This window comes from Oryctolagus cuniculus, chromosome 5 (genome assembly GCF_051225735.1).
Source record: "Oryctolagus cuniculus isolate XC-2025 breed Fujian yellow rabbit chromosome 5, ASM5122573v1, whole genome shotgun sequence".
Lineage (NCBI taxonomy): Eukaryota > Metazoa > Chordata > Mammalia > Lagomorpha > Leporidae > Oryctolagus > Oryctolagus cuniculus.
In genome coordinates, this window is record NC_142871.1 from 63,011,597 (window position 1) to 63,038,043 (window position 26,447).

The following is a 26,447-nucleotide window of genomic DNA, read 5'->3' on the forward strand; positions in this document are numbered from 1 at the left end:
GGTGCAGAGAGGGTAACTGACCTGCCTGAGGTCACATGGCTCGCCACCAGACCACAGCCTCTTCTGGGCCAAGATCCCACCATGAGCCTTTGCCGCTGGGGTGGACACACTCTGGACAGGATCCCGGGATTCCCCTGCCTCTCGTTCAGCAATTGGCAGATGTTAGAGATACAAGTGCCAAGTGAGGAAGAAGGCTGCCTGGCTTGCCTGGGGACCGAGCCCATGACCTTGACCTTCTCGGGGCACTGACACACTCATGGTTCCCCAGAAGAGCACTGAGCACTTTGGCATGTCAGGAAGAGGCCCAGGATATGTGGCAACATCCTGGTTTCTTCATCAGCACCTTTCCTGCCGTGCTGCTCACAAGCTGTCTCGCCGCGCTCAGCTAAAAATGCGGACAAGCCTCCGGAACAGCCTGTGTGCCACTCAGCAGTATCCAGAGAAAAGAGCCACTTCACCCTACAAAATGGATCTCAGAAATCTGCAGGCACTGTCTAAGGGGCAGGCCATGTAGAAAATAAACCATTTGTCATTTGTGGAATGCATGCTGGAGTAATTCAGTTACAGAATCTCGCTCTTCAGTATCAAAGGAGAGATTGTTTTATTATTTTTATTTTCATTTTATTCAAAAGGGAAACCCAGAGTGAGAGAGCAAGAGAGGGAGAGAGAGAAAGAGAGAGAGTTAGCATTTGCTAGTGTGTTCCAAAATGCCAGCAACAGCAGGGGCTGGGCTTGGCTTAAACTAGGAGCCAGGAACTCAGTCCTGACCTCTCACATGGGTAGCAGTGACCCAAGTACTTGAGCCATCATCTGCTGCCTTCCAGGTTATCCATTAACTGGAAGCTGGATCAGAATCAGAGTAGCTGGGACTCGAACCCAGGCCTTCCAATACAGAATGTGGGCCTCCCAAGTAGCAGCTGCCCTACTGCTGTGCCAAATGCCTTTCCCTAGAAGTGATTATTTTTTGAAAGTAGTTGAGGGGCCGGTGCCATGGTGCAGTGGGTTAACCCTCTGCCTGCAGCACCGGCATCCCATATGGGCACCAGTTCAAGTCCTGGCTGCTCCTCTTCTGATCCAGCTCTCTGCTATGGCCCAGGAAAGCAGTAGAAGATGGCCCAAGCCCTTGGGCCTCTGCACCTGTGTGGGAGACCTGGAAGAAGCTCCTGGCTCCTAGCTTTGGATTGGCGCAGCTCTGGCCGTTGCAGTCATTTGGGGAGTGAACCAGAGGAAGGAAGACCTTTCTCTCTGTCTTTTCCTCTCACTGTAACTAACTCTACCTCTCAAATAAATAAATAAAATCTTTAGGGAAAAAAAAAAGAAAGTAGTTGAGGTGAGTGGCACAGCAGTTGAGCCACTGCTTGGAACTCCTGCGTCACGTATCAAAGTGCCTCATTTAAGTCCTGGAAACTCTGCTCGGATCCAGCTTCCTGCCAGCACACAGCCTGGGAGGCAGCAGTCCATGCTTCAGTCACCTGGATCCCTACCACCCACATGGGCGACTCAGGTTGAATTCCTGGCTCTTGACTTTGTTGTAAGCATCTGGGGAGTGAACCAGGAGATAGGAGATTTCTCTGTCTCTATGTCTCTTTTTGTATGTGTGTGTGTGTGTGTGTCTCTCTCTCTCTAAAAAAAAAAAAGTTTAAAGTTGTATAATGGGCAATGTAAGATTCTTAGCCAAGCAGCCTGGAAGTGGACAGCATTAGCTGAGCTGATTTTACATTTTCACCCACCGATTTTTTCACTGTGATACGGCTGCTCTCAGCAGTTCACAGAAGTGGGTTGAATTGATAAATGTGGGAAACCAATCCTGACCCACGGGGACAGGGAAGAGACCTACTTACCTAGTCCAGTGGGCACTGTAGTGGGGACATAGTCCCAGTAGAAACATATGCATTCTCCATATTTTTCTTCTTTTTTTAAGGATTTTATTTTTAAAAATATTTTTATTTTATTTATTTGAAAGAGTTACAGAGAGAGGTAGAGACAGAGAGGTAGAGACAGAGAGAAGGCTCTTCCATCTGCTGGTTCACTCCCCAGATGGCCGCAACAGCCGGAGCTGCGCCGATCTGAAGCCAAGAGCCAAGAGTTCTTCCGGGTCTCCCACATGGGATTCAGGGGCCCAAGCACTTAGGCCATCTTCTACTGCTTTGCCAGGCCATAGCAGAGGGCTGGATCGGAAGAGGAGCAGCTGGGACTCAAACCGGCACCCATATGGGATGCCAGAACTGCAGGCCGGGGTGTTAACCCACTGTGCCACAGCATTGGCCCCGTGTTTTTCTTCTTAAAAGAAATTTATTGTTTTCATCTACTTAAGAGGCAGAGTAACAGAGAGACAGAGAGAGGGGCAAGAGAATGCTGCATCCACTGGTTCACTCCCCAAATGCCTGTAACAGCCAGGGCTGGTCCAAGCCAAAGCCAGGAGCCCAGCTCAACATCTGAGTCTTCCACCTGGGGTGGGAGGGTCTCAAGCACTTGGGCCATCATCTGCTGCCTCCTAGGACACCCATAAGTGGGGAGGAGGATCAGACGCAGAGGAGCCAGGACTCGAACCAGCACTGCAATATGGGATAAAGGAGTCCCAAGCGGTGGCTTAACCTGCTGCACCACAATGCTCACCCTACTTCCTCTGCGTTTTTCTAACAGCTTCTGAAGCATCCATAAAGCCTGTGTCTGATCAAGCACTTTTAAATTCTGAGCAATGAGGGGGCTCTCTGATATCCTCTAGGGAGGGGCACCAGTTAGTACAAGCCTTTGGGAGGGTCTTGGGATGCATCAAAATTAAAAATGCATCATATCCATGACCCAGCAAGACCACTTCGAAGAACTTGTCCAACAGAACAGTCCTGCAAATCCACCAAAGTGTACGTACAAGATGGGTTCTTTTCAGTAAATTTATCTTGGTGAAAATCTGCAAGAAACCCAAGCATAGCAGATAAAGCTGCCATCTGTGACACTGGCATCGTATATGGGCACCGGTTCAAGTCCTGGCTGCCCCTCTACCAATCCAGCTCCCTGCTAATGTGTCTGGGAAAAACAGCAGAAGATGGCTCACGTGTTTGGGCCTCTGTATCCACCTGGGAGACTCTGAAGAAGCTCCTGGCTTTGGCCTGGTACAGCCCCAGTCATTGTGCCATTTGGGGAGTGAACCAGTGGATGAAAGATCTCCCTGTGTGTCTCTCCCCCACCTCTGTTACTCTTTCAAAAAAATAAAATTAAATCTTAAAAAAAAGGGGGGGGGGTGGCCAGCGCTGTGGCATCAGGTAAAGCCGCCACCTGCAGTGCTGGCATCCCATATGGACTCCTGGCTCCTGGCGTCAGATCGGTGCAGCTCCGGCTGTTGCGGCCAATTAGGGAGTGAACCAGCAGATGGAAGACCTCTCTCCCTCCCTCTCTCTCTGCTTCTCCTTCTCTCTGTGTAACTCTGACTTTCAAATAAATAAATAAATCTTTAAAAAGAAGGAAAGAAACCCAAGTCCATCAATAAGGAATTAGTTGGATAAAGTGTAGCCCATTCATAGAATGGAATCTTCTACAGATGTGAAACGGAGTGGGGTAGAGCTGTATGTGCCTAGTGGGAAAAATAGCCATGAACAACAACAACGAAAGATCCACAGAAAGTGGAGTGCTTCCGTTTTGAGAAAATGATTAAGGAAGGCAGCCACAGTCTCTGGCCAATGGCTTCAGTTCTTGGGTTCCTAAATTGCCTTTAAAATCTTCAACTATGAGTAAAATAGTTTGGGAGTCTCAATTCCTGAACTCATCCCCTGTTCTCTGTCTTCCCTTGTAGCAAAAAAACAATTAAAAGTAATTCAGGGGCAGGCATCTGCTGTAGCACCAAGCTAAGCCACTGCTGAGTGGCTGGAATCTGTCTGAGTGCTTGGGATCGAGTCTCACCTCCACTCCTTTTTTTTTTTTTTTTTTTTTTTTTAGATTGATTTATTTACTTGGAAGTCAGAGGCAGAGAGACAGAGACAGAGACAGAGAGGGAGAGAGAGGTCTTCCATCTGTTGGTTTATTCCCCAAATGGCAGCAATGGCCGGAACTGGGCTGATCTGAAGCCAGGAGCCAGGGACTTCTTCCAGGTCTCCCACATGGATGGCAGGGGCCCAAGCACTTTTGCCAACTTCAACTGTTTTCCCACACCATTAGCAGGGAGCTGGATCAGAAGTGGAGTGGCCAGGACTGGACCCAGCGCTCATATGGGCTGCCGGTGCTGCAGGCAGAGGCTTAACCTCCTGCATGGAATGCTGGCCCCAGAGTAGCAATTTTCAATGAACTTGCTTAGCCTCTTGCACCTCTGCACGCCCCATGATAGGAAGCTACTCTAGGGAAGCTGGCTGTCCAGAATGAGGAACCCCTGGCACACACTGGAACCCACAGCACAGCCTGAAGCCAGGTCCACCTGAGCCCAGAAGCCCTGCAGAGCCTCAGGTGCCAGCAGTCCTGTGGGCAAGAAACAAGTTTGTTGCTGCCTGCTTTGGAGTTTCTTTGTTACTCAGCATTATTGAAGCAAAACTTGACTAACAAGTAGATGAACAGCTTTGAGCCATCATCATCACCTTTGGTCTTTGATCTTGTATTTGTATTGGATTCTTTTGTTTTTCTTACAAAACAAAGCATTATAGAAACACCTAGGGCCGGCATTAAGGCATAATGGGTTAAGCTGCTGCCTGCTGGCTGGCATCCCGTATAAGTCCTGGCTGCTCCACTTCTGATCCAGCTCCCTGCTTAGGGCCTGGGAAGGTAGTAGAGGAAGGTAGTAGAAGGTAGCCCAAGTGCGTAGGTCCCTGCAGCCACGTGGGAGACCCGGATGAAGTTCTTGGCTCCTGGCTTCGGCCTGGCCCAGCCCTGGCTGTTGCAGCCAGGAGTGAACCAGCAGATTGAAAATCTCTTTCTTCGGCCAGCACTACAAAAAGGCTTTAACCCACTGTGCCACAGCCTGGCCCCCTGTTGGCAAACATTTAACTTGTTAAATATAAACAGTGTCGCAAGGAACAAGGGCATGGCTGGTTGAACTTTCACACATGCAATCTGCAAGGTCATTTTAGCCAACAGCTGAGGCAGGAGCCACTCTATTTGGAGCTGCCACTCACAAGGAGGCAGACAGCCCCCTGGCCTGGGGCATCAGTGACTTCCACTGCTGGGCTCTGGCTGTGAGGCCAGTGCGCTGAGACTGGCTGCAGACATCGGGTGATCTTTCTACGACTCTTTCCTCATCTCATTCACCAATACAGGCTTTCCTGCTTTGTCTTTTTGATCACTAAATGATTTCAAGTTTCTGGTGAGGACTGAGATGTTGGCAAGAGAGGTAGAAGCAGGAGAGGGATGGATGGAAGACAGTTAATCGGCCTCTCTCTTTCTCATACAGCAATTTTTCTAACAGATGCAATTACATGTGAGGGCTGCAGAGAACGGAATCTTATGTTTTATTTCTTTATTCATCATTTTACAAATGGGACACACTGTAAGGAGGAAATTGTCTTTGTAGTTCCTTTCTCTCGGCTCTGGGCTGAGTTTCAGTTTTAACACCAGCTGCAGCCACCTTGTATCTGGTGGGTGAGAAGCAGCCAGCGAAGAAGGCTAAGAAATCAGGAAGAGCACGCTGAAATTCAATATATTTTTATTCTTTGTAAATACAATGAGTACAACCTTTTAACTTCACCAATCGGTTAATCCACTTTGTACAGGGAAAGTTGGACTCATCCTATGATAGTCCAAGTGCTGAATTTTGTCCTCAGTGCTAGTACCTAATAAATCACAATGTGAAAAGTACAGCAGCTATTTAAAAACGTTTGTTTCTACGTTTCTGTAAGTATAGATCCATACCAAAGGAGCAGCTTACAGTGTAGGATGGGTGTGTGTGTGTGTGTGTGTGTGTGTGAGTGCGCGTGCACACACATGCACTCAAGGCTTTCCTAGAAACCAGAACTTTCTGAAAAGCATCGCAGAGTCTCGGGCTGTTAGCAATGGGTCAGTCTTGGAGTTCCTTCTGGCACGTGTCCGTGTTCACTCACTCTCCGGTGGGACTCACTGAACCACGAGTTGGGGCCCCCACTGCCTTTGGTTTCAGCACTGTGTTAACAGGACAGCAGTCTGCCTCCCTCCGTCACTCGTCTCCACTTTATTTGGTTTTGCTGTTTGTATTCCTCCTCCCTCGACTTGTGTTCTTTTAGTAAAGCTCTCCTAGTGTCGAGCTGTTACCCAACCCGAAGTCCTGGTGAGAATCTCTTTCGTCCACCAGTTCCTTTGACAAGGTTGCCTGGCCTCCAGCATTAAAAATAAACAGGAAAAAGCAGAAGAAAGCAAAAACAGAAGGAAAAGAAAGAAAAATGAAGATAGAGAAAAAGCAAATCACACGCATCAGCTACTTTTCACTTATTAACCCAGTCCCGAAGGCCACTCCACGATGTGTTACAATAGAAGGGGACTTTTTGATAATGCTTGGATTTAGACCCTAACCATTATTTTTAGAATAAGTGCTCCGACAGAATACAGTTCAGGCTGCGGTCGATGTCACGCACAGAGCTCTATTTAACTTCGTATGCTACAAAGAAAGGAAAGCACTAGTTGTGTTTCAGCATCGGATGGGTCAGCCCCGCCTCCCAGGTGAGAGGCCCGGCCTGTGGCAACCCCAGTTCGCCCCCTCCCAGGGCACTGCTCAGGCGGTCCTAGTGCCCACCCCCTTTCCTCCCGGGCCGCCCCACCCTGGCCGAGGCAGCAGGCCATGGTTATGCAACTGCTTTGTGTCAAGTGGCATTTTTCTTTCCTGAAGGCTACACATCCCCAGTGCACGCTCCCTGCAGGGTTGGTTAGTGGAGGCTTGTTCTCCAGGGGCAGCCGTTCATCCGCTGCGGTCCCATCCTGCAAAGCGGGTCCTCGGAGGGCTTAGATGTCACTGGACTTGTACATATCTGAAAGCAGTCTTGTGATTGGCACGTTGCCGATGGTTTTTTTGAAAAACACCTCTTCTATGGTTGATGGGCTAATAGAACGTAAAGCTGGCAAGAGCAACAGGAGTTTTCCAAAGCGACAGGGTTGAGTGGGGTATCTGGAACATGAGAAGCCGTGAAAGCAAGGTCAGAGTCCATTACGAATGAGAATCAGTGTCTTACACTTGAACACACATCACCCCGGGAAAGATCTCCTGATTTGGGGCCTCTTGAATTATTACATGTAGTGAAGCCCCAGATAGCTGTTAATGTTCTTGCTTTGCCAACAGCTAACTCAAGACCCAGAGAACATAAAAACAATGGTGCCAAAGTCACATGGCGCTTGCTTTCTCTCTCTCTCTCTCTCTTTCTCTTTCTCTCTCTGCTAGCAAAAGGATTGCATCTATTTTGGAGGAAAAAAATAGAGTTAAGAAACATGATACTACTTGCAAACCAAATAATAAATTTAAGGTGTCACTGTAGAAAAAGCCCAGGGTGTATCTTCAAGAGGCAACGACTTTGAGCAGTCCTTGTCTCGACTGTTGAGGAACAGGTTTTATTTTGTTTTTGTTGAACTATTTACTTAGTATTGAGTTGGTCTTCTGTGTATAAAGTTAATCAAAAATGGATCTTACTGAAGAATAGGACTGGGAATGGGAGAAGGAGGAGGGAAAGGGGTGGGAGGGTGGGTATGGTGGGAAGAATCGCTATATCCTAAAGTTGTACTTATGAAATTTGTATTCCTTAAATAAAAGGTTTCTTTGGAAAAAAAGAAGAGAAAAAAACCGGGGTGGTGATGACAAAGGCAGCAATAAAATCCATATTTTCACATTCTCAGGGCTCCTTTGCAAGGCCATTTCTCTCAAATAAAATGGCTTCTTTTTTAAGCAGTTCTCGAAATTATTATTCAGACATTATACTTTGTCACTCTCAGGAATAATTCCATCTTTATTACGCTGCAAATTAAAGACTCAGTTCTGTTGTGTGGCAAGCCACCCAACTTTCATGTCAATGAAATTGGCATACAATTAAAGATGTGACAAATTGCTTAACAGTTTCCTCTCTTGCTGTCCAACATGCATGTGTGCTCAGATGGGCAGGTCCACTTTGCTGCTGTCTTTAGATGCCTGGGAGCTACCTCGTCACTGGCTCCTGCTCCGTCTGTAGCTGAGAGCTTGGAATCAAGGGTCAGTGCACTCTGCACTGCAAACCTGAAAACCTGAGCTCCAGGGACACACATCCGTGACTGGGTCAGGGTCAACCCGGGCCATGGGGTGCTAGGCACTGAGAAGCAGCCACATTCCTCCAAAGGCATCTGGGAGCTTCGGTTCACAGGCTGCTGACCCCACCCCACACGCACAATGCATGAAAACAACCTTTATGCTGATCACTAGCTTTAGGCATGCAAGAGTCTCTTTCTCTCTCTTCCACCGGATAGGATACTTATCCACCTGGGCCTTTGAGGCCCTCTTTTGGCTCTGTCACTGCCCAGCTGCATGACCACCCACGGACAAGAGCCACCAGACCAGAGGAGAGCGCTAACCCTGCAGCGAGCGAGTGGGCAACAGCCCTACCTACACATTCTCAGCCACTTGGGCAGCGTCCACCCCTGGTGAGAAACCATAGCAGGAAGAACTGCCTTCCAAAAGCGTGGATTTTGGGAGAACCCATGGACAATTAACTCTTGATTTGCTGTAAATAAATTATCTACTCATCTACGCACCTACTTCTTTGATCCTTTAGTTGGATTAGACTGTCAGCAAGATTTGTCTATTCTACGTGCAGTCCTGTGCTGCTCAGGGACCACAGCAATGTGGGGGGTCTGACTGCTCTGAGTTATCTTTTAGAATATCTATGCCCTGACTTCATCCACAAGCAGGAATAACTAGAAGATGCTCTTCAAGTTTAAGTGTTTGGAGCCTACCACGGACTGGAGTATTTGATCTTCAGCTATAACCCACTGTTTGTATGAAATGTCCATTACTACCTTTCTCCTTAACATCCTTAGATAATTACAGAAAGAGCTTATACGGCTGTAACACACAACTCCCTCAGTTTGCATGTTCAATTTCCATTTCAACTGTGGGCTGTATTTTTCTAGACAGGAAAGTGCTAGAGGAAAGAGTGCTGATTTGAAGGAGCCAAGAAATGAAGCAAAGTTGTTTTTGTCACGTGCGTGACCAAGATATTAATGTTGTTATCGCTGTAGCTATCATGAAATAAGAATTCCTTGCCCAAACAGAAATGTCCCTTCCCTGAAGAATTTCCTTGTTTCCGGGGTGAGAGAAATGTAGTGTATCCACTGCTTCTTTAAAATAGACGGCTGTAGGGAGTAGTGTTTAGTCCCACGTCCAAGTACCTGGCTGCTGACTCCAACTTCCTGCTAAGACAACAGCACAAGTAATTGGGCTCCTGACACCCTGTGGAAGACCTGGATTGAGCTCCTGGATCCTGCCTGCAACCTGACCTAGCCCCGGTTACTGTGGGCATTTGGGCTGTGAACCGGCAAATGGGAGCTCTCTCTCTACACATATTGGTCTCTCTCTCCATCTTTCTCTTTCTGCCTCTTTACATACAACAGGTTGTTGTTAATCTGGGGCTGCGTTCTCCTGGGTCCTCCTCTCAGCAGCTCCTGCTGTGCCAGGCTCTCTGATGCCCATCCCCCACCTCTGGCACCTCCACCAGCTCCCCACTGCCTCTGGCGCTAGCCCTTCTGCCCCACTGACATCCCCCAGCCACCATCCAAGGACCAACTCACAGGTCCCTTCCACCAGTTAGTCTTTCTGATGCCCCTCACCCTTCACCCCTCCAACTAGAATGGGTCTCCCAGTGCCCACTGTACATCTCTCTCCTCTCTGTTCTGAACTGCATGACATCTCTGACCCCACACATGGACAAAGGGTCAGCCTCTTGTTCTCTCTGGCGTCCCACACTGCCTGTCTGGCACTCTGCACATAACAGGTGCCCAGCAAAGCCTTGACTGAATCAACCACTGGGTATCCATTCTTCTCAGTTTGGTCTTACTCACACAGGAATGGCTCTAAATGTCAAAGGCCACTTAGGAAGTTGGTGTTCAGTAGGAAAACAAGCGCCCAAATTATGGGCTGCTCCTTTCTATAATTTTGAACAAATATGAATCACAGACTATAGGCATATTCTGTAATCAAGGTGTGCCATCACTCAACACAGTTTCAGGGATATTCCATGGACAGGGAACTATTTCATTCATTCAGTATTCACAAGAGGATTTATGATAGAAAAGAGATCTGAGTAGCAAAGATACCATGCCCCATGGACACAGGTGACTGGAGATTCCTCTGGCCTCCAGAGTGAGGGAGGCATTAACAGCCTCCAGCACAGGGTATGTGGCTGAAGTTGAGATGACAGGGACAGCTGGCCAGAGCCCCTTCCAAGATCAATTAAGGGGAGAAACAAGAACAGTCCCTCTGCTCTAACCAACGCTCTCTAAAAGCATTTATTCACTCATTCATTCATTCTCATCTGCAAATGGAATCAGAAAGTCTACATTTTGTGCTGGGCCACAAGGAGCTTTTCTGGAGCCCTAGAAACAGAGTTTCCACAAATAGCCAAGATCAGCCTTTGCCATTGGGCCCTGCTTGGCCACAAGGAGTGTAGTGGGCACTCTGTTCTGAAATAACTCCACAGATACCGATCACCAGAGGCACACAGCAGCAGTTAGGACAGCGTTTGTAAAGACAGTTTCTCTGGAAAGTTCGCTGGTCCTTCTATCTGGGATGGGCATCTGCCCTTTCTTCAAAGGATGCGTGACCACCCCCTAATGTATCAGCCTTCATATTCTGCCTTCCTTCTCGACCCTTCCCACATCCAGTCACACAAGTGTGATCAAGTGTTTAGATGGATTGATTTATTCAGCCAAGGCAGCTGTAATATGTCCGGCGATGCTTTCACTTTGGTCCTCTAATTTGATTTGCCAACGCTGAGAAATGGGTGAAGACATGGATCCTAGGTTAACGGTCTGGCAATAGGATAAATGGTCACAGTGTTTGAACTGGATTGTCACTGTCTGCTCACACATTCACAACGGAAACAATTTTCTGAAGCTCACATTCAAGGCAAGCAAAGATCACCTGGTATGGATGTAGCTGTTGAGAGTTAGCTGCGCCTCGTCTTGAAGAGCTGCAATGGCGGCAGCGTTCCGGAAACTCCTCAGCTCAGAACCACTGTGTGTGGGAACTAGAAGTGAAGACCAAGAAATTGTGATATGCAGCACAGGAAATGCTGTGGGACATGCCTCCCTAGAAGTGGGTGCCCATCAGGGGATCACGCAGGTCCCCACAGCTGTCAAAGATGGTGCCAGCCTGGGAGTGTCAACGCCCTTGGAAACCATCACCTCCTTTTGCAAAGGTCAGTCCGGACTTTGGGGTGGCTGATCTAGGGAGGTGGCAAAACCGGGGCAGGAGAAGAGATGGGGTCCGTGCCTGCTCACCAGCTTTGAAAGTGACGATGCATTTCAGACAGGCAAATTCAGTAGCATCCAACCGGAGTTGTCGAAACCGAGCCACCACCTCTTGCAAAGCCTGTATTTCAGATATGACCTTGTTCAGCTTCTGGGAATCTGTGTTGTCACCATTCATGCCTAGAATAAAAATATGGGCTAAATACTCTAATATGAAGGCATTTTCATGATTTAATATTGATTTTTGACAAAATCCTGCATATCAATATCTATTCAATTGTCACTCTAAGATATCTGGTTCCATGTAAACTGGCTATATTGTATGAAAGTTAATATAAAATCTTCTCTTGGATGATAACAAACACAGTAATTTGCATTTAAATAACAATGCAAGCAGTCATGAATACAACAAAACAACATTATTTGCATTTAAATATAGATTTATAAATGACAGGTATACTCCATTGTTCAGCAGGAATTTGTTATTCTTTACATGTTGTTCTTTTTTCAGTAATGTATTTTTATGGTAATTTCTACAACAAAGTCATTAAATTGTGCAATTCTTACCAGATACAGCCAGTAGAGTGTTAGCATCAACCGGAATGGCCCATTGTGCTATTCCTAGAACAAACAGTTCTCTCCAAGCATCTTCCAAAAGCATCAGCTGTCATACAATAGATGTATAATATAATATAGTGTGTAATTTATAAATTTATAAACAATTTCAATATGTAAATTTCCATTATTTTTTAAAAGTGTTTTAAATGCTGGTCTTGGTAAAAAAAATTTTTTTCCTGAATATTCTGGCTTTCCCTTATTTTCCCATATGTCCCATTTTGAAAAGGTGCCTCCAGCTATGCACATGTGTCTGAGAGCCAGCCATTTCTGCTCCCCAAGGGTTGCTCCCACCAGCAAAGGGTTTAGCCCTCCTGTCCTGCATCCGCCGGCTCCTGGCCATTCAGCCACACCATAGACCCAGCCTCTGTGCGATGCCCCCGGCAGCCGAGCAGGCGGCCTCCTTCCCTGTGCAATGGGGGCCCCATCTTCCTGGAGGCATGGGGGTGGGGGGGCTGGGCTGGGAGAGAGACCGAGAGAAAGAATCACTAATTCCCAAGAGGCAGGCAGGAAAATCAGGCTGTAATTATGTTAATCGGGTAGTGCTGAGTTTACCTCATCTCACTGCCTGATTTTTCTGAGACTCATAAGTGGACAGCATCAAGGTGCTTGTCATTTTCATTCTAATAAAATGTGCTACTGAATATTTAAAATGAGAATCTGTCTCCTTTTCTAAATGAATGTACCGGATTCCACTTCACTATTGTTTGCTTGTTGTCTGAGGGTTTCCACCAAATGGTTAAGTGGCAGACAAAGTAAATTTTGTTTGGATTAAAGAGTTCACAAATACTTATTTTGAGAAAAAATAGCCAACTTACAACACACACACACACACACACACAGTAAATGGCTAGAGCCCAACAAGTACACTGGGCAAAGATACGACACAACCACCTTGGAAAATCTCTATTTTTGCATTTTGAAAAACCTCTCAAAAACCAGCCAATTCTGGATGAATTATGTGAAAAAATGTCCTTTTAGGAGTTAAGAGCTGCATTGTGAAGGCCAGCAGGCAAAATCACAATGATACTAAATGTTGAATTTTCAAAATGCTTTTTACTTTTAGTGTTATTTCATTAAGTACAGGAAATAACAATTCTATGGGAAAGGCAAACACTATAGACTCCTGGCCATATTTGTAAGTTCCTGCCATGAAAAAAAGAACATCGCATGCTGGAGGATTAAATGTTTTTAGTACACCGCTTGGTCTTTCTGCAGGAAACAGCTTCATCTAAGCGGCACTGTTATGCTTTAATTGGGTATTAAATGAGTTGAAGAAATAAATCCTTTGCTTTTAGAACCATATGTTATTAGCCTGTTGGGGAATCTGTCATTATTTTCCACGAAAATGCTGGTAACAGCCAACAATTATGAATGTTTCGTTTTCTTCCTTTCCCTTTAGGTTAGAAAAATGCTGGCAGGGGCCATGTCTGATAATCCTAACAACAAAATTTCTGAGTTTTGGTACAATGCAATTTTTAGCTGCAGATAATTGTCCTCCCTCTGAATGTCATTTACTACCACAGAATTATGCAAAATGCCTATTTGTTTACAAAATCTCTAAAAGCACTTCAAGAATCAAGGGAGATGCTGGCCTGCAGGAGCTGGGCAACGCACCCGGTGAGCCCACCGCCGATAAATCGGTAGCCAAGACCGACTCTCACAGTGGAGACACAAAACCGACGATGCAAAATCCTGAGGCTAGCTCCAAATATCATATGAGATGGAATGCTCTTACCACTCTCCATTCCTCTTGGTTCCAATATCCTTAGGAAAACACTTTTATCAACAGTTTTAAAAATCATTGAGATACTTAAATTTAAGATTCAGTTCAATGTTTCTGTTAAATCAAGGTGAGAGGGAAAGAGCAAGCGGTCTATGCGTCCGTCATAGAGCAGACCCAGCCTTCCTGAAATAACATAATGTGGTTTCTGATGAAGGGTTCCCTAGGTAGATATCTGAACTCACAGAGGGATGCTAATAATAATGAACAGCTTCCTCCTTACTGTGCAGACCGCATACCTGCCTGAGGGCTTTTACGCAGGCAGCACTGAGGGTTTTAAGGCTGAACTTGGTGGCTTATTTCCCCAACCTCCTGCCTCACAGGATCTCAGTGCCCTGCTGGTCGTACCTGGTCTTGCAAAGACAGCGTGGAGAAAGCAGGCACACTCTTGGCCCACTTGATGCTCATGAAGAGAAGCCTGGCGGCGGATTCACACACGGACTCAGTGGCCACCTCGTAGAGATACATGGGGGTCCCATTCACTTCATGGGGGTACTGCGAGGGGAAGACAGAGACACTTGGAAGTGAGGACGCCACAGCTTTGCAAGAAGAGCCAACCGTTTCATGTTCTAATTACAACGAGGAGCGGGAGAAAAGGGAATTTGGCCGTTTTGCTTAAGTGCGCTGGTGCCAGAGTTGAGTAGGGACCAAGCAGCCCCACCCGCAGAGTCTGAGAAACAGAAGGCCAGTTTCCACTTCCTGCAGGCCACTCCCTTCCAGAGGGGCGTCTGGCTTTTCTTTCCCCTGCAGCACAATTTTTCCCAGGGCTGAGCCAGGCCTGGCTCCCAATTTTAGACAAGAGCTGCTTGCATTTGTGTAAATAAAAATAGATGTGAAAAAAGTATAAATTAATAGGCATCCCAAACACAAATATGCATATGAGTATTTTTAGAAAGGATTAGTATATTATGGAAATATTTCAATTAGACATCTTAATCATTCACAGAGCATTCCCATTCATAACTGACAACATATTCATAACACTACTTTCCCGAGCTTATTATACACATCAAGGGTAAGAAAGCAATATTAAATATTGTGTGTGTGCATGTGCCCAGGTGTCTGGCTTCCCTCAGCGGGGGGCTGCAGCTGGCCTTCCTCTCTGGAGGAGGATCGTAGGGGGGTCTCTTCTGGAGTGGGGCCTGGGATAGGCCCAGCTGGAGGCCTGAAGGGTGGTCCCTAGGTGGCAGCCTTTCCAGTTGGTTCAGGCTATGTCTCTGCTAGTAGGAACCTGATCCTGCTATAAATCACACAGCTCACACGTGAGGGAAGGAAGCGTGGAAAATGAGGCAGGATTCCTGAACCTGTCCTAACAAGTGAGCACCACAGGTGGGAGATGTGTTGCATGGGATTGTGCCACCACTTGTCACTTGAGAGACCAGCATCCCATATCCCAGCGCTGGTTACAGTCCCCGCTGCTCAGCTTCCAATCCAGCTCCCTGCTAATGTTTCTGGGAAAGCAGCCAAGGATGGCCCAAGTGCTTGGGTTCCTGCCATTCATGTGGGAGACCAGGATGGAGTTCCTAGCTCCTGGCTTTGGCCTGGCCCAGCCTGGGATGTGGCAGGTATTTGGGGCTGGACCAGCAGATGGAAGTGTAATCTCTCTCTCTCTCTCTCAGAGCCTCCCTCTCTCTCTTGTCACTCTGCCTTACAAATTAAAAAAAAAAAAAAAAAGTCTTTAAAAACAGGAAAAAAAGACAAACAGTAACAACCTGAGCTCCACACTTCTTTCTTGCATTAGGTACCCATCACTTTTCCCAGGACACTGGATCCAGGAGATTTGCAACTGCATCTGTTCTCCTGGCCTCCAGGAAGGCTGCCTTCTGGGTTTAGACAGGGACCCACCCCCACCCCCACCCCTAGAACCTATGGGTGTTTCCCAAAGGCACGAGCACCTGGGCTGCACCCCGAGAGGGAACTTCCAGGGGATGGGCTCGCGAGTCCACATTTGCAGCAGCCCCGAAGGCCACTAGACTGTGCGCCCATGGCTGAGCACCCGTGGCTCCACCACAGCCGGAAGCAGAAGGCCTGGAGCTCCCTGCTGAGACAAGCGGAGCACCCGGGGCAGCACCATCTTCTGCCTGACCTCCTCAGGGCTCAAGAGAACAGGGTGCGTGCCTTTCCCCACCCAGCCCCCACCTCGGCTAGATCACTGACCTTGGGCGTGGGCTGAGCCAGGCTTACGAGGGTTTGCCGCTCCGGGGTGGCAGCCACCGCGGCCAGCTCCAGGCCGTGCGGCTCGAGCTGGGTGACCGCGGTGAAGAAGGCGGGCGCGGGCAGGGCGGCCGAGGGGAAGTGCGCCGCCGCCCCGTTCTCCTCCTTGTGCCCGCGGAAGTAGAGGGCCACTTGCTTGCGGATGGTGGACGTGCGGGGCCCGCGCTCATGTTGCACGGCTGCGGAGACAGAGGGATGCGGGCGCGCCTGGTATTGGAGACACCGGGACCCAGAGCCGCGACCGCGCGACCCGGCCAGACGCCACATCGGAGCAGGCCAGGTCACCGGAAAGTGACGAGAGGAAAGGAGAGGAGACACGAGAGCGGGAGGCACCCCGAGATCACCTGCCCCTACAAACGCGGTTATGGGAGCTGGGGCCGAGAAGACAAGCCGGCAACCCATGTGCCACGCCCACAGCCGGGCCTCAAGACGCACGAGGGGCGCTCTCTGAGAGTTTGGGTCTTCTCCCACTCCGGGGGTCGCTGGGAAGCCAGAGACCCCATAGGCCTGGGGAGCGTCGCGCACAGCGAGGCACATACTTTCCCAGCTAGGTTCGGGGTCCACTTCCTCTACTCCCAGGCTACACCACCCCCCAAAATGTTTTCCGGCTCCGGGTGCGCCTGGAGAAAGGGGGACAAACCCCGGGGACGCGGAGCGGAGGTGCGGGCTGAGGGACAGCCGGTCTGGGAGTGTGCTGGAGGGAGGCAGGGGAGATGTGAGAATTACCACCAACAGTTTAAACAAACAAATTAATTCAGGGCAATCTTCCGCCCGCCGAGCTTGACAACTTGTCAATACATAAGTGCAACAGGTTTGCACGCTCGCTCCTGCTTCCTGCGCCGCTGAGCCAAGAGTTCTGTCGGGCAGGAACGCAGCCTCCTGGAGCTGCCACCCAGCTCAGGCCGCCGCCGCTGCGAGGCCCCAGTCGGTGCGCGGCGCCCAGGCCCCACTGCGCCCTCCCAGCAGGCCCCTCCACCCCTGGCCCGGGCCTGGGGCGCCCTCGCCAGGCTGCAACGTGGGACGCAGCTGGGACTGCGCTCTGCGGCCCGCCGCGTTCTTGCTGTACCCCTCTGCGAGCTTTCTGGGAGCCAGGCGTCCTCTCGGCCTCCTTCTCTCTCTTTGCCGTGTTACTGAGAGGAGACCCGGGACAAGCCGGCATCGACCTAATGGGCACACTGATTTATGCATCTTGGTGAATTTGCAAACAAGACCTCCAGATCCCACGCTTTCCTGTCTGTGGCCTCCCTCCTCCTACACGGCATGGTCACTCAGTCCCCGCGGTGTGCTCCCTAGAGCCTGTCCAGACGGCAGATGCTGGAGAAGGCTAACAGCTTAGGGGTGGCCACGAAACGCTGCAACCAGAGGCGAGGAGACGGCTTAGGACCAAGAGACAGGCAGTGTGTGCAGGTCCCCAGCAGCCTGGGGTACCCCGGAGCACCGCCTTCCTGGGGGTGGTTGTGGGCATTGACCTCACTCACCCTGGGGAGTTCAGCGGGGCCGCGTGGGAGCTCCTGCCGAGGGCCGGGGAGGTACCCTTGAAAGGCTGAGGCCATTCCCAGAGTTTGGAAAGCAGCGCTGGTGAGATGATTTACATGCACAGGAGTGCCGTGTATTTTCTGTACATATAATTTACTTAGTACTCAATCAACATTACTAGAAGAAAGGAATGCACTGATTACCATCTTTGTTCATGTTGACTTCCAAACACTTCTTCAGGCGACACGCCCTGCACTGGTTCCTGTGCGTCTTGTCCACCGGGCAGCCTCCCTGGAACAGAGCGCGGGTGGTCAGAGGCCCCCAGGGGTTTCAGCGGGGCACCCGGGGCCCGCAGGGGTGGCCCAGGGCCGGGGAGACGAAGGGTTCTTCAAGCAGCAGAGCGCCTGGCTCGCCGCGCGGGAGGATCTCGCGAGAGGGCCGTCCCCGCGTCCCCGGGACCGCGGGATTCAGGACCGGAGACAGCGACCCGGCCGGGCGGAGAGGCCTCGGAGCCCGGCCCGGGAGCAGGCTTGCGGGTCAGGCCACGCCCCGATCCCCTCCCGCCAACTTCTCTTTCAAGTCTTGGGGTGTATCGCTTTCTGTTACTTTCTGGAGGAGCCCATGAATCTCTCGCATGTATGGGTCCTTCTCCTGTTCGCTCACTTTGGCTTCTGTACTTGAGGGCATCCTTAGAAACAGCACGTGGAGAGCCGTGTTACAGGCCAGACTCCTCCGGGAATTACGAACACACAGCGGCTCCCCCATGGGGGGCCGCAGGTGGGGGTGGGAAGGGACGCGCCCAGGGCCCGGCAGATCTGGAAACACCCACCGCGGACACATGCCCAGGAAGTCAATATGATGGACTGTCATCGAAAATGGCACTAAGGACTGAGAAGAGACAGCCTGGTGACTGATCAAACCCCGAGGCATGAGAAGAAATACGTTTTACCTAGTGCAATTTTCCGGTGGGGGGGGGGAGCGGGAGGAGGAGGGATGGGACCACTGAAAGAGGAAATCCATAGGTAAAGTGTGGGCATTACTCAGTGTCAGGGGTCATTTCTGAGGGACACACCCACAGGCAGATAGTCAGATGTGCATATGTGTATTTCATACACAGAAAATACCTAAGAAATTCCATACTGTCTGATATTTATGTAGGTTGCTACTACTCCATATGTGGTGGAGAGAAAGAGAATAAAATAAACCTGTTTTTACTTTGCTTCATAATCTCAAAAATGCATATGCTCTGAAGCTGGAGTAAGTTCACTTTCCCCCTGAAATATCCCTTAGGGAAAATGGCACAGTGGAATTCCAATTTTAGGAGACTACCGCTCTCCAAGTTAAAATGTGTTAATTTGCTTGAAATAAAGGTGGGGCTGGGGCTCATCACGATTCCCAGGGGCCTTCAGGATGGTTAATAAAAGATTAGAATGTTATTTACTTAGTCTTAGGCTAAGAGAGAGAAAGGAAGTCACGTTTGTCCCTAGGAGAATTCTTCAGGACATTTTGCTGGCTTGAGAAATTTGTTGTTGGATGTAATCCATGTCTGGCCTCGAATGCTGTCTTCCCAGTGCTCTGAAAACCATGCACATGCAAAACGGGAAACTTCCTTAGGTCTGAAGTGTGTCTTCCAATCAGATCAAGCACATCGAAATATCTGCAGCCCCAGAGAAGGGCAAGAGCCTCTCTGGGGCCCATTTATTCTCTTTGCAAAGAGAGGAACACCAGCTCTGATGAGTCTATTATCGCTTTTTTTGCACACTGCTTGGACAGATGTCAATAGGTTTGGGTTGATAGTCATCTCCTTTTCAAATAGCAAGCATAAGATCTGAACATTTTGATTCTCAAATTTTGGGGTATTGCATAAAATAGAGTGCACTCCCCATAGAAGCCTGATCAAATCTGGTAACCCAGTCCCACAATCCTGCAGGGCTACTGGGATGCAGTCCTATGTGTCTTTGGGTTGATGTGTCCTTGCAGAGAAGCAGAAAGTGGTGCAGATCTGAGCACCCAATTAAACAGGTAATGGGGTTGGAAGCTTCGACTAACTTTTCCAAACACAAATGTCTTCTTGTTGCTGGTATGGATGCCAATCTATCAGAAATTGATACAAGCAAGACTTGGCTTCAGGAAAAGATACCAGGTTAACCCACTAGCTCCAGATGCTGCATTGGCTCACGTCTACATCTGTTTTAATGATGAAAGTGCTTTACTGTTTGGGTTCCTGACCAATGCATTGTCAGGGGTCTCCCCGGAGGGTGAGGGTAGAGGGCTCTGGGCTGGCTAAAATGAGCCTATGACTGAGCAGGAAACTGAGCCAAGGACCATCTACTGGCTCCTTCTGGGAGCTTTTTCTCACATGTAACCTATGCCCCAGCTGTTCCATCTCTCTGAGACAGCTCTGCCTGCTCAAGACAAACTGGAACCAGCAAGGCACACCTTCCAAGCAGAGTCGCACCAAGGAGATACAGGGACCTTGGGGAGGGTCCCAGGTGCACATTCCTTTCAGCCTTTTCTTCCTTGCCCTGCCAGTCTCCGACAGGTCCCCGCTAAAATCACAGGGGCACTGAAACCTCACTGCCCCCCTGCAGAGCAGGCTTATTGCTTCTCACAAGTGGAAAGGGCCCACTCTCTCAGAGAGCACCAGGGCTCCCTTCCAAGTGGCCAAGGCCCGCCTTGGATCTCAGCTAGCGTGGGAGGTGACCTCGCCTCACATGCCCAAGTGCTTTTTACTTCTGCCATCCCTGGCAGTGGTCAGGCAGTGCTGCAAGGAATAGGGTGAGGGGGCCAAAGAGGGACGGGGAGGGAGGAAACAGACCAGAGCCGCTCTCCTGCTTGCTACTTGCGGTTTAGTAACTAAAGTTTCTGGGTGTGGACCTCACCTAGGGTCAACATCCATCAGAGAAGGAAGCAAAACAAAACAACAAAACTTCCTAGGGAGACTCCACGAGATTTCATTCCGACTTCCTCCTGCGCGGCCGCACCTTAGCCGGCCTGGCCAGAGCCAAGGGGCCTCGGAGATTAGGCTAGCGGGAGGAGGGAGGCAGGGAGAGGTCAGGGCCCCCTCCCGCTCCTGCCGGCCGCCGGGGAATGCAGGGGAGGCCTTGGCACACACAAAGACGGGGGAGGCAGGGCGCCGCTGGCGGAGGTACCTGGTTTCCAGATTTGCAGACATACGTCCGATTCCTTCGGATGCTCCGTTTGAAAAACCCCGAGCAGCCGTCGCAGGCGTAGACCCCGTAGTGCTTCCCCGAGCTGCGGTCGCCACACACCTTGCAGGGAATGTCTAAAATGCGGCCTGAAATCGCGGGAAAAGCGGGCAAGGCGGGAAGGGGCGCGAGGGAGAGGAGGGCGGGGAGGAGGGAGGAGAGGGGAGAGGGGGAGAGAGAAGCTGGGCAAGCTGACCTCTGAAGGGATTAGCACCGAGGCTGCGGTAAAAGCAAATAATGAAGTGATTTTATAGCTAGACTTTTTTTCCTTGAGCAAGTGTCAGTTTCCTACAATGAGCATTATTCATGCACCGCTACGTGTATTTGGGTCTCGTCTAATCGCCGGGGCCCGTTTCGGAATAAAAGACGACAGAGGGCCGGCGCGGCGACGCGGGCCGCCGCCGCCTCCCGGCTCGGCTCTCGCACTCCGCAGAAAGAGAGAGGAGAGAGAGAGAGAGAGAGAGAGAGAGAGAGAGAGAGAGAGAGAGAGAGAAGAGGTTAGCGCGCGCGGAGACAAACTTGCAGCGTGCAAGGGAGGAGGAGACCAGCACGCTCGGCTGGAACCGGGGACGGCAGCTGGAAGGCAATCGGGTTCTCTCCGAGCTCCGCCGCGCCGTTGTTATTATTAGGATGATGATTGTGATGCTAATACTCCGATTATTAACGATAATAAGGGTGGTGGTGATTGTCCAACTTTCGCTTTACCTCTCACAAAAACGCTTAGGGGAGCGCTTTGGAGAAATCAGGGACTTGGGGGGGAAGATGTCTCGGCAAAGCAGCGGCCGGCTGAATCTTCGAGAGGCGGCCGAGGCCCGCTGCGGGCTCCGCGGGGGCTCGGCAGGGCAGGCGCTGCCCCGCCACCCCGCATCACTCGTCCCCCATGGACGACCTTCGCAGCCTGGTTCTGGGAGGGGCTTTTCTTGTTTTCCCGCCGCTGTCGGGGGCTGATTTTCCCGGGCTGTCCCCTGCGGATCCCCCCCCCCCCCCGCAAGCCTGCGGCGGCCACGGACCCCTCGGGAGAGTCACTCCAGAATCCCCGACTGGGGGGTCTTTCTTTCCCTGTAACTTCAGGAATCCAACAAGTGCCTGAAGCGGTTTATGGGGACCTGGAAATCCTTCCTCCCGCAAAACAAAGCGGGAATGAAGAACAGTGATAACACTCCAGTAAAAAAAAAAAAAAAAAAAAGTAAAATCCAATCGTTGGTAACAGCTTAGAGCCACTTGATGTTTCCGCGTTACCTGTCCAGGGTCTGCCACTTAGGCCGGGCCGACCTTGCAACTCCGGGGGCATTTAGGCCGGGGTGGGGCGAGGCAGGGGTGTCCGGCCCCGGGCGGGCAGCGAAGGCGAGGGCGGCCCGGCTGCCGCAGCGTCGAACCCGGCCCGCACCCCAGGCCCCGGGCCTCGGCCTCAGGTGGGGGCGGGGGAGCGCGGGGGAGCGGGCGGGGCGGGGGCTCGGTGACGAGCAGGCTCGGCCCGGGTAATTACAACCCTGCCACAGCACCTGCCTATAGAGCCACCAGTGACCCGTCAAAAAGAGTAGCATGGGAATCCGGACCGCCACAAAGGCCGGCGGGGAAGGCGCGCGGCGCGGTGGCCACCGCGGGGCGGGCGGGGAGGCTGCGTCGGCGGAGGGAGGGGCCGCTGCGGGTCTCGCCTTGCAACCCCGCGGGCCTACCACTGGTCCCCAGGGAGCCGGCTGTCGGGCTGTGCCGCCGTGCCCTCACTCAGGGTTTCAGGGACCATCTCGCACAACGCGCGCTCCCCTGGCCGCGCCGGGGTCCGCGTTCGGGGTTCAGCCACGCTGTCACCTCGGCTGTCCTCTGCCCCGTGGCAAGACAAGCAATGAGAGGAGCAGTGACGGGGTCCCTTCCCCCTATCCCGCATCCCCAGCCGGACAGGACGCACAGGACACACCTGCTGGAGAGCCCAATGCGGGTGGGGGCAGACCGGGGTAGGGTGGGGGACCCTCCCCGGGCTTCCAGGGCCGGGCCACAGCAGGTGGCCGCCGCCCCTACCCCAGGCCGCCGCCACCGCCGCGGCAGATTAGAGGCTGAGAGCTGAGCGGGGCGGGGCGCGGCCCTGGCTGGGGGACGCGAACATTCCGGGGCCCCGCAGACCTGCGCCTCCGACTCGCCACCCGGCCGCGCTGAGGTGACTTGGGGTCACGAGACTAGCTGGGTGACCCTGCGGCACAGCTCCTCGGAATGAGCCAGCCGAGCGAGATCCGACGTTTCCCGAGGCTGGGAAACCGTTCTTAACTTCCCTCGCCAGGGGGTCCCCTCGGGGCTTTTTGTGTGTCATAATTGCCTAAAGATATATGGCAGCTTCGATTACTGTAATTACCATCAGAGGCTGTTGAAAGAAGTTAGTCTGGGCTGCGGGGGTGACTGGCCAGGGTCTCGTTACCACCCAGGCAGGGCTCCGGGTGACATCGCTTTGCCCTCCAGCCGCGCGAAGCCCAGCCCGCCGGGAGCCAGAGCCCTCGCCCGCCCGGCCGGCCGCTGACCCGGCCCGCTGCGCGCCGACCTCCTGGCCGCCCGGGGCCGCGGGACCGCAAGTTTCGGGCCTGGCTGCCGCCACGGGTCTGCGGAGGGCCCGCAGGCGGCGGCGGCGTGGCTGGGGGCTCAGAGAGGGGGTGGACGCTGTCCCGCGCGCCCGAGAAAGCTCAGCCGCGGCGGCTCGACCTGTGCTGGGTGCTGGAGACGTCCGAGGCCCAGTTCAGGCTCTTGGGAAGTGGGCAGGCTCCAAAGTGTCCCCCGTGTGCCCGCTGGGTCTCCGCGCCCGCACCGTCTCTCGCCCCCCATCCCCAACCCCAGGCCTCGCCTTGCTAGGCCCCCGGCGGCTCGAGCGCAAAGGCCCGAGATGCCTACTCCAAGGGCCCCGAGGCCTGTCCCGGGGCAAGCGAGCTGGGAGGCCCGCCAAGGCCTGTGGGCTTCGGGGTTCGCCATGGAGACCTGGAGGGCATCAGGAAAGGTCTCCTTCTGCGTCTTCCGACAGGGACGCTCACGCCGCGGAAGCAGGCGACGAAAAGCGGGCCCGCCTGGTTTCCCAGAACTGGAACTGAAGCGGGCACCAGTGTAGGCCCGAGGCCAGAGGGAGAGTCCTGCCCAGGGGTCCTCTCTGAACCGGGGCCTGATTAAGGTTCTTCTGACCTCCCAGCTCCCTAACTCCGAGAATTCCTCCTTTTCTCTTTCTGTGCATGGTCATTTTGCTCTATTCCTTTTTTTTTTTTTTTAACCACAACACGCAAACCAAAACAAACGGACAAAGTGAAAACACAATCTTACTTCTTTGCGGGGAGAAGGGGGCGGGAATGGCATCCCACTTGAACGGGGCTTCTTGATCACTCCTCAGAAGTGTCCTGAACGCTCCCAACTTTTCAAAGCCTCGGGACAATGCGCGGGTGGGGGTGGGCAGGAACGCACGTAGCGCCAATAAAACGCTGTGGGCGAACAGAACCCGGGCAACAGGAGCGCAGGAGGACTCCGGGGTGTGGGACCGCGGCAACAGCTGCCCCCAGCCTCGGACTCTGGAACCCGCATCCCCACGGAGAGTCCCCGGAAGGCGGGAACTGAAACGGCCCGGGGTGTGGGGGAGATCGGAGCGCCGCGGCCGCGCCTGCCCAACACCGGCTCAGGCCCGCCGGTTCTCCGGTGCATACAAATGCCCTCGCACACCCACAGCTCCGCACCCCGGCGTCCCGCGCTGGCGAGAGGTCGGCTGCAGCGTGGCGGGCCTTGTTGGAAGCCAGCGGCTAAGGAAGTTGCAGGAAGGCGAGAAGCGCGCGCAGGAAGCAGGCCGCGCGCTCCTGCCTCCGCGGAGCTCCAGCTCGAAAAGTGCTCGGGATTAGGGCTTTGGTCCTGTCTTTGCTAGAGTTGGCTCGTCATACTTTAAATTCCCCAGTTATGACCTACGCGGATTTAGGATTAAGGGAAATGTGACTTTTAAATGGTTTCTGCTTCCCAGTTTGCAGGATTATTTGAAACAGCTAGAAACGGGGTGCGAAGCATTCCATTCAAAATCCGCTTTGCCCAGAGTTGCTTTTGCGCGCTGGGGGCTAAGAGTTTTGAGCGAGCGTGTTACTGTGCGGCCTCCTGGAGCTGCGGCCCGGTTCCCGGCCCCGTCGCACCCCTCTCGACCCTGGTGGCTGGACCGGGGGCAGCTCTCGGGACTGCCGGCCTGCGGGGCTCGCCACCTCCCCACCGGAAAGAGGGAGAACCCGGCAGTCCCGAGCAACGAAACTGCTCTCCCCTAGCCACCGATCGCTCCAACTCTCGGTCGACGAGAAGCTGGGCCAAAGCGCACACTCCCGCTAGGGTCCCTCTCCGGAGCTCGTGGACAGTCCCGTGGGCTGGCCCTCCCGGCCTCCCCACCCACCCAGGTTGCGCGCGCCTGAGTCCCGCGGCGGCCCCCGAGGTACCCACTTGTTGATCCAGCCGGCTTGCTCATGCTGGCGGTCCCGGGGCGGAGCGGTTGGTGGGCGCCGCCCGAGTCCCTGCCGGCAGCGCCCGCCTCGCCGCCGGGCGCCGCCGCTCTCCAGCCGCGCTCCAGCCTGCGAAGCCCCTCGAGCCGGACAGGTGGGTGTCGGTGGCGCGCTGCGCAGCTCTTCGGGCGCTCAGAATTTGTTCCACAGTGGAAATTTCTGCATCCTTAAATGTCTTCCCGGCTCTTGCAAAAACTGTAGCTGCTGGGGCTGTTGTTTGCTACGGACACACGCATGGACAGACAGACGGCGGGACGGACGGGCAGACTGGAGAAGAAGGGAAGACAGCCAGAGGAGCACTGCGGGACAGAGACGGAGACACTAGAACGGCCTCCCTACGGAGCACCAGGGGCGCCAGCCCCCGCTCTCTCCATCCCTGTCACTCAATCTTCCGTCTCTCGCCCCGCAGAGGCGTGCGGAGTGGGCAGGTCTCTGCAGCCCGCCGCTCTTCCACGCAAAGCAGGAACCACCGCCGCCGCGGTCTCAGAGGCTGCAGGGCTCCGCGCGGCCGGAGCCGGGCTCCGGCTGGGAACGCCGGGGCGCTGGGAAACCTTCCCCGGGAAGAGGCGGCCGGGCCCCGGCTTCCGGGCAGAGGCGCGCACGCAGCGGCGAAGGGTCCCCGAAGTTCATCAGCGCGTGACTTTGTGCCTGTCGCTGCGGGCTGGGTCCTCTGTAATATCTCCAGAAGCGCTGTGACAGGCAGCCGCGGGGAGGGGAATAGGGCGTCCCTGGCCCACTTAGCTTTTCCCCCAACTCCTGGCGGGGTCTGACGTCAGCCATGTGCGGGGAGGAGATGGGAAGAGGGAGGGGGTTAAATGCTAATGATATTAATGAACCTCCAAGCGGCTCCCGGAGAAAATGCAGGCGCTCTGGGAGCTGGCGAGTTGGAGAGCGAACGTGGGAGTGCGGCTCCGTGAGCGCGTGCTGGCGAGGACGGCGCTGCTCTCGTAATAAAAATGAATTATTAGATTTCATGGCAAGGGAGAAGGGGCGGGGTGACGGGGCTTCCTCAGAACGCTTCCCTCCCTCTCTCCCGAATGCCAGACAGACACATTCGTGGAAGGAATTGGGTGGCTATGTGTGTGCGTGTGATTGTGCGCGCCGGACGTGGCCATGTGAGTTGGTTCGTTCTTGGTCCCGTGCCCCTTCTGTTGGGTAAAACTTGGATCTGGCCCGAGGTGAGTGATTTATTCATTTTGCAACTGTCTATGGCGAATCAGAGCCGAGGGCGCTGTGCGTGGACTGGGGGCCTGGGACGGGGGCTTCCGGAGGCTCCGCGTTCCTTCGGCCTTTGCGCGG

General features: G+C 52.7%; 1 protein-coding gene across 2 annotated transcripts; it reads right to left on the reverse strand.

Annotated features, from left to right (window-relative positions):
- Positions 1 to 5,603: 5,603 nt before the first annotated feature.
- NR2E1 (nuclear receptor subfamily 2 group E member 1) lies at positions 5,604 to 25,938 on the reverse strand. Of its 2 annotated transcripts, none has more exons than XR_016233372.1 (9): positions 25,090 to 25,938; positions 20,608 to 20,753; positions 17,659 to 17,746; positions 15,923 to 16,158; positions 14,114 to 14,260; positions 11,935 to 11,988; positions 11,398 to 11,547; positions 11,039 to 11,144; positions 5,604 to 7,048 (listed from the first exon to the last, which is right to left on the reverse strand). XR_016233372.1 is itself a non-coding variant. In NM_001171323.1 (9 exons), exons 1-9 carry the CDS (start codon positions 25,112 to 25,114, stop codon positions 6,886 to 6,888), a joined length of 1,158 nt encoding a protein of 385 aa, NP_001164794.1. The 2 variants fall into 2 exon arrangements, 1 of the variants encoding a protein (NP_001164794.1); NM_001171323.1 differs by having other exon boundaries at positions 6,886 to 7,048; positions 11,935 to 12,031; positions 25,090 to 25,114.
- Positions 25,939 to 26,447: the final 509 nt, after the last annotated feature.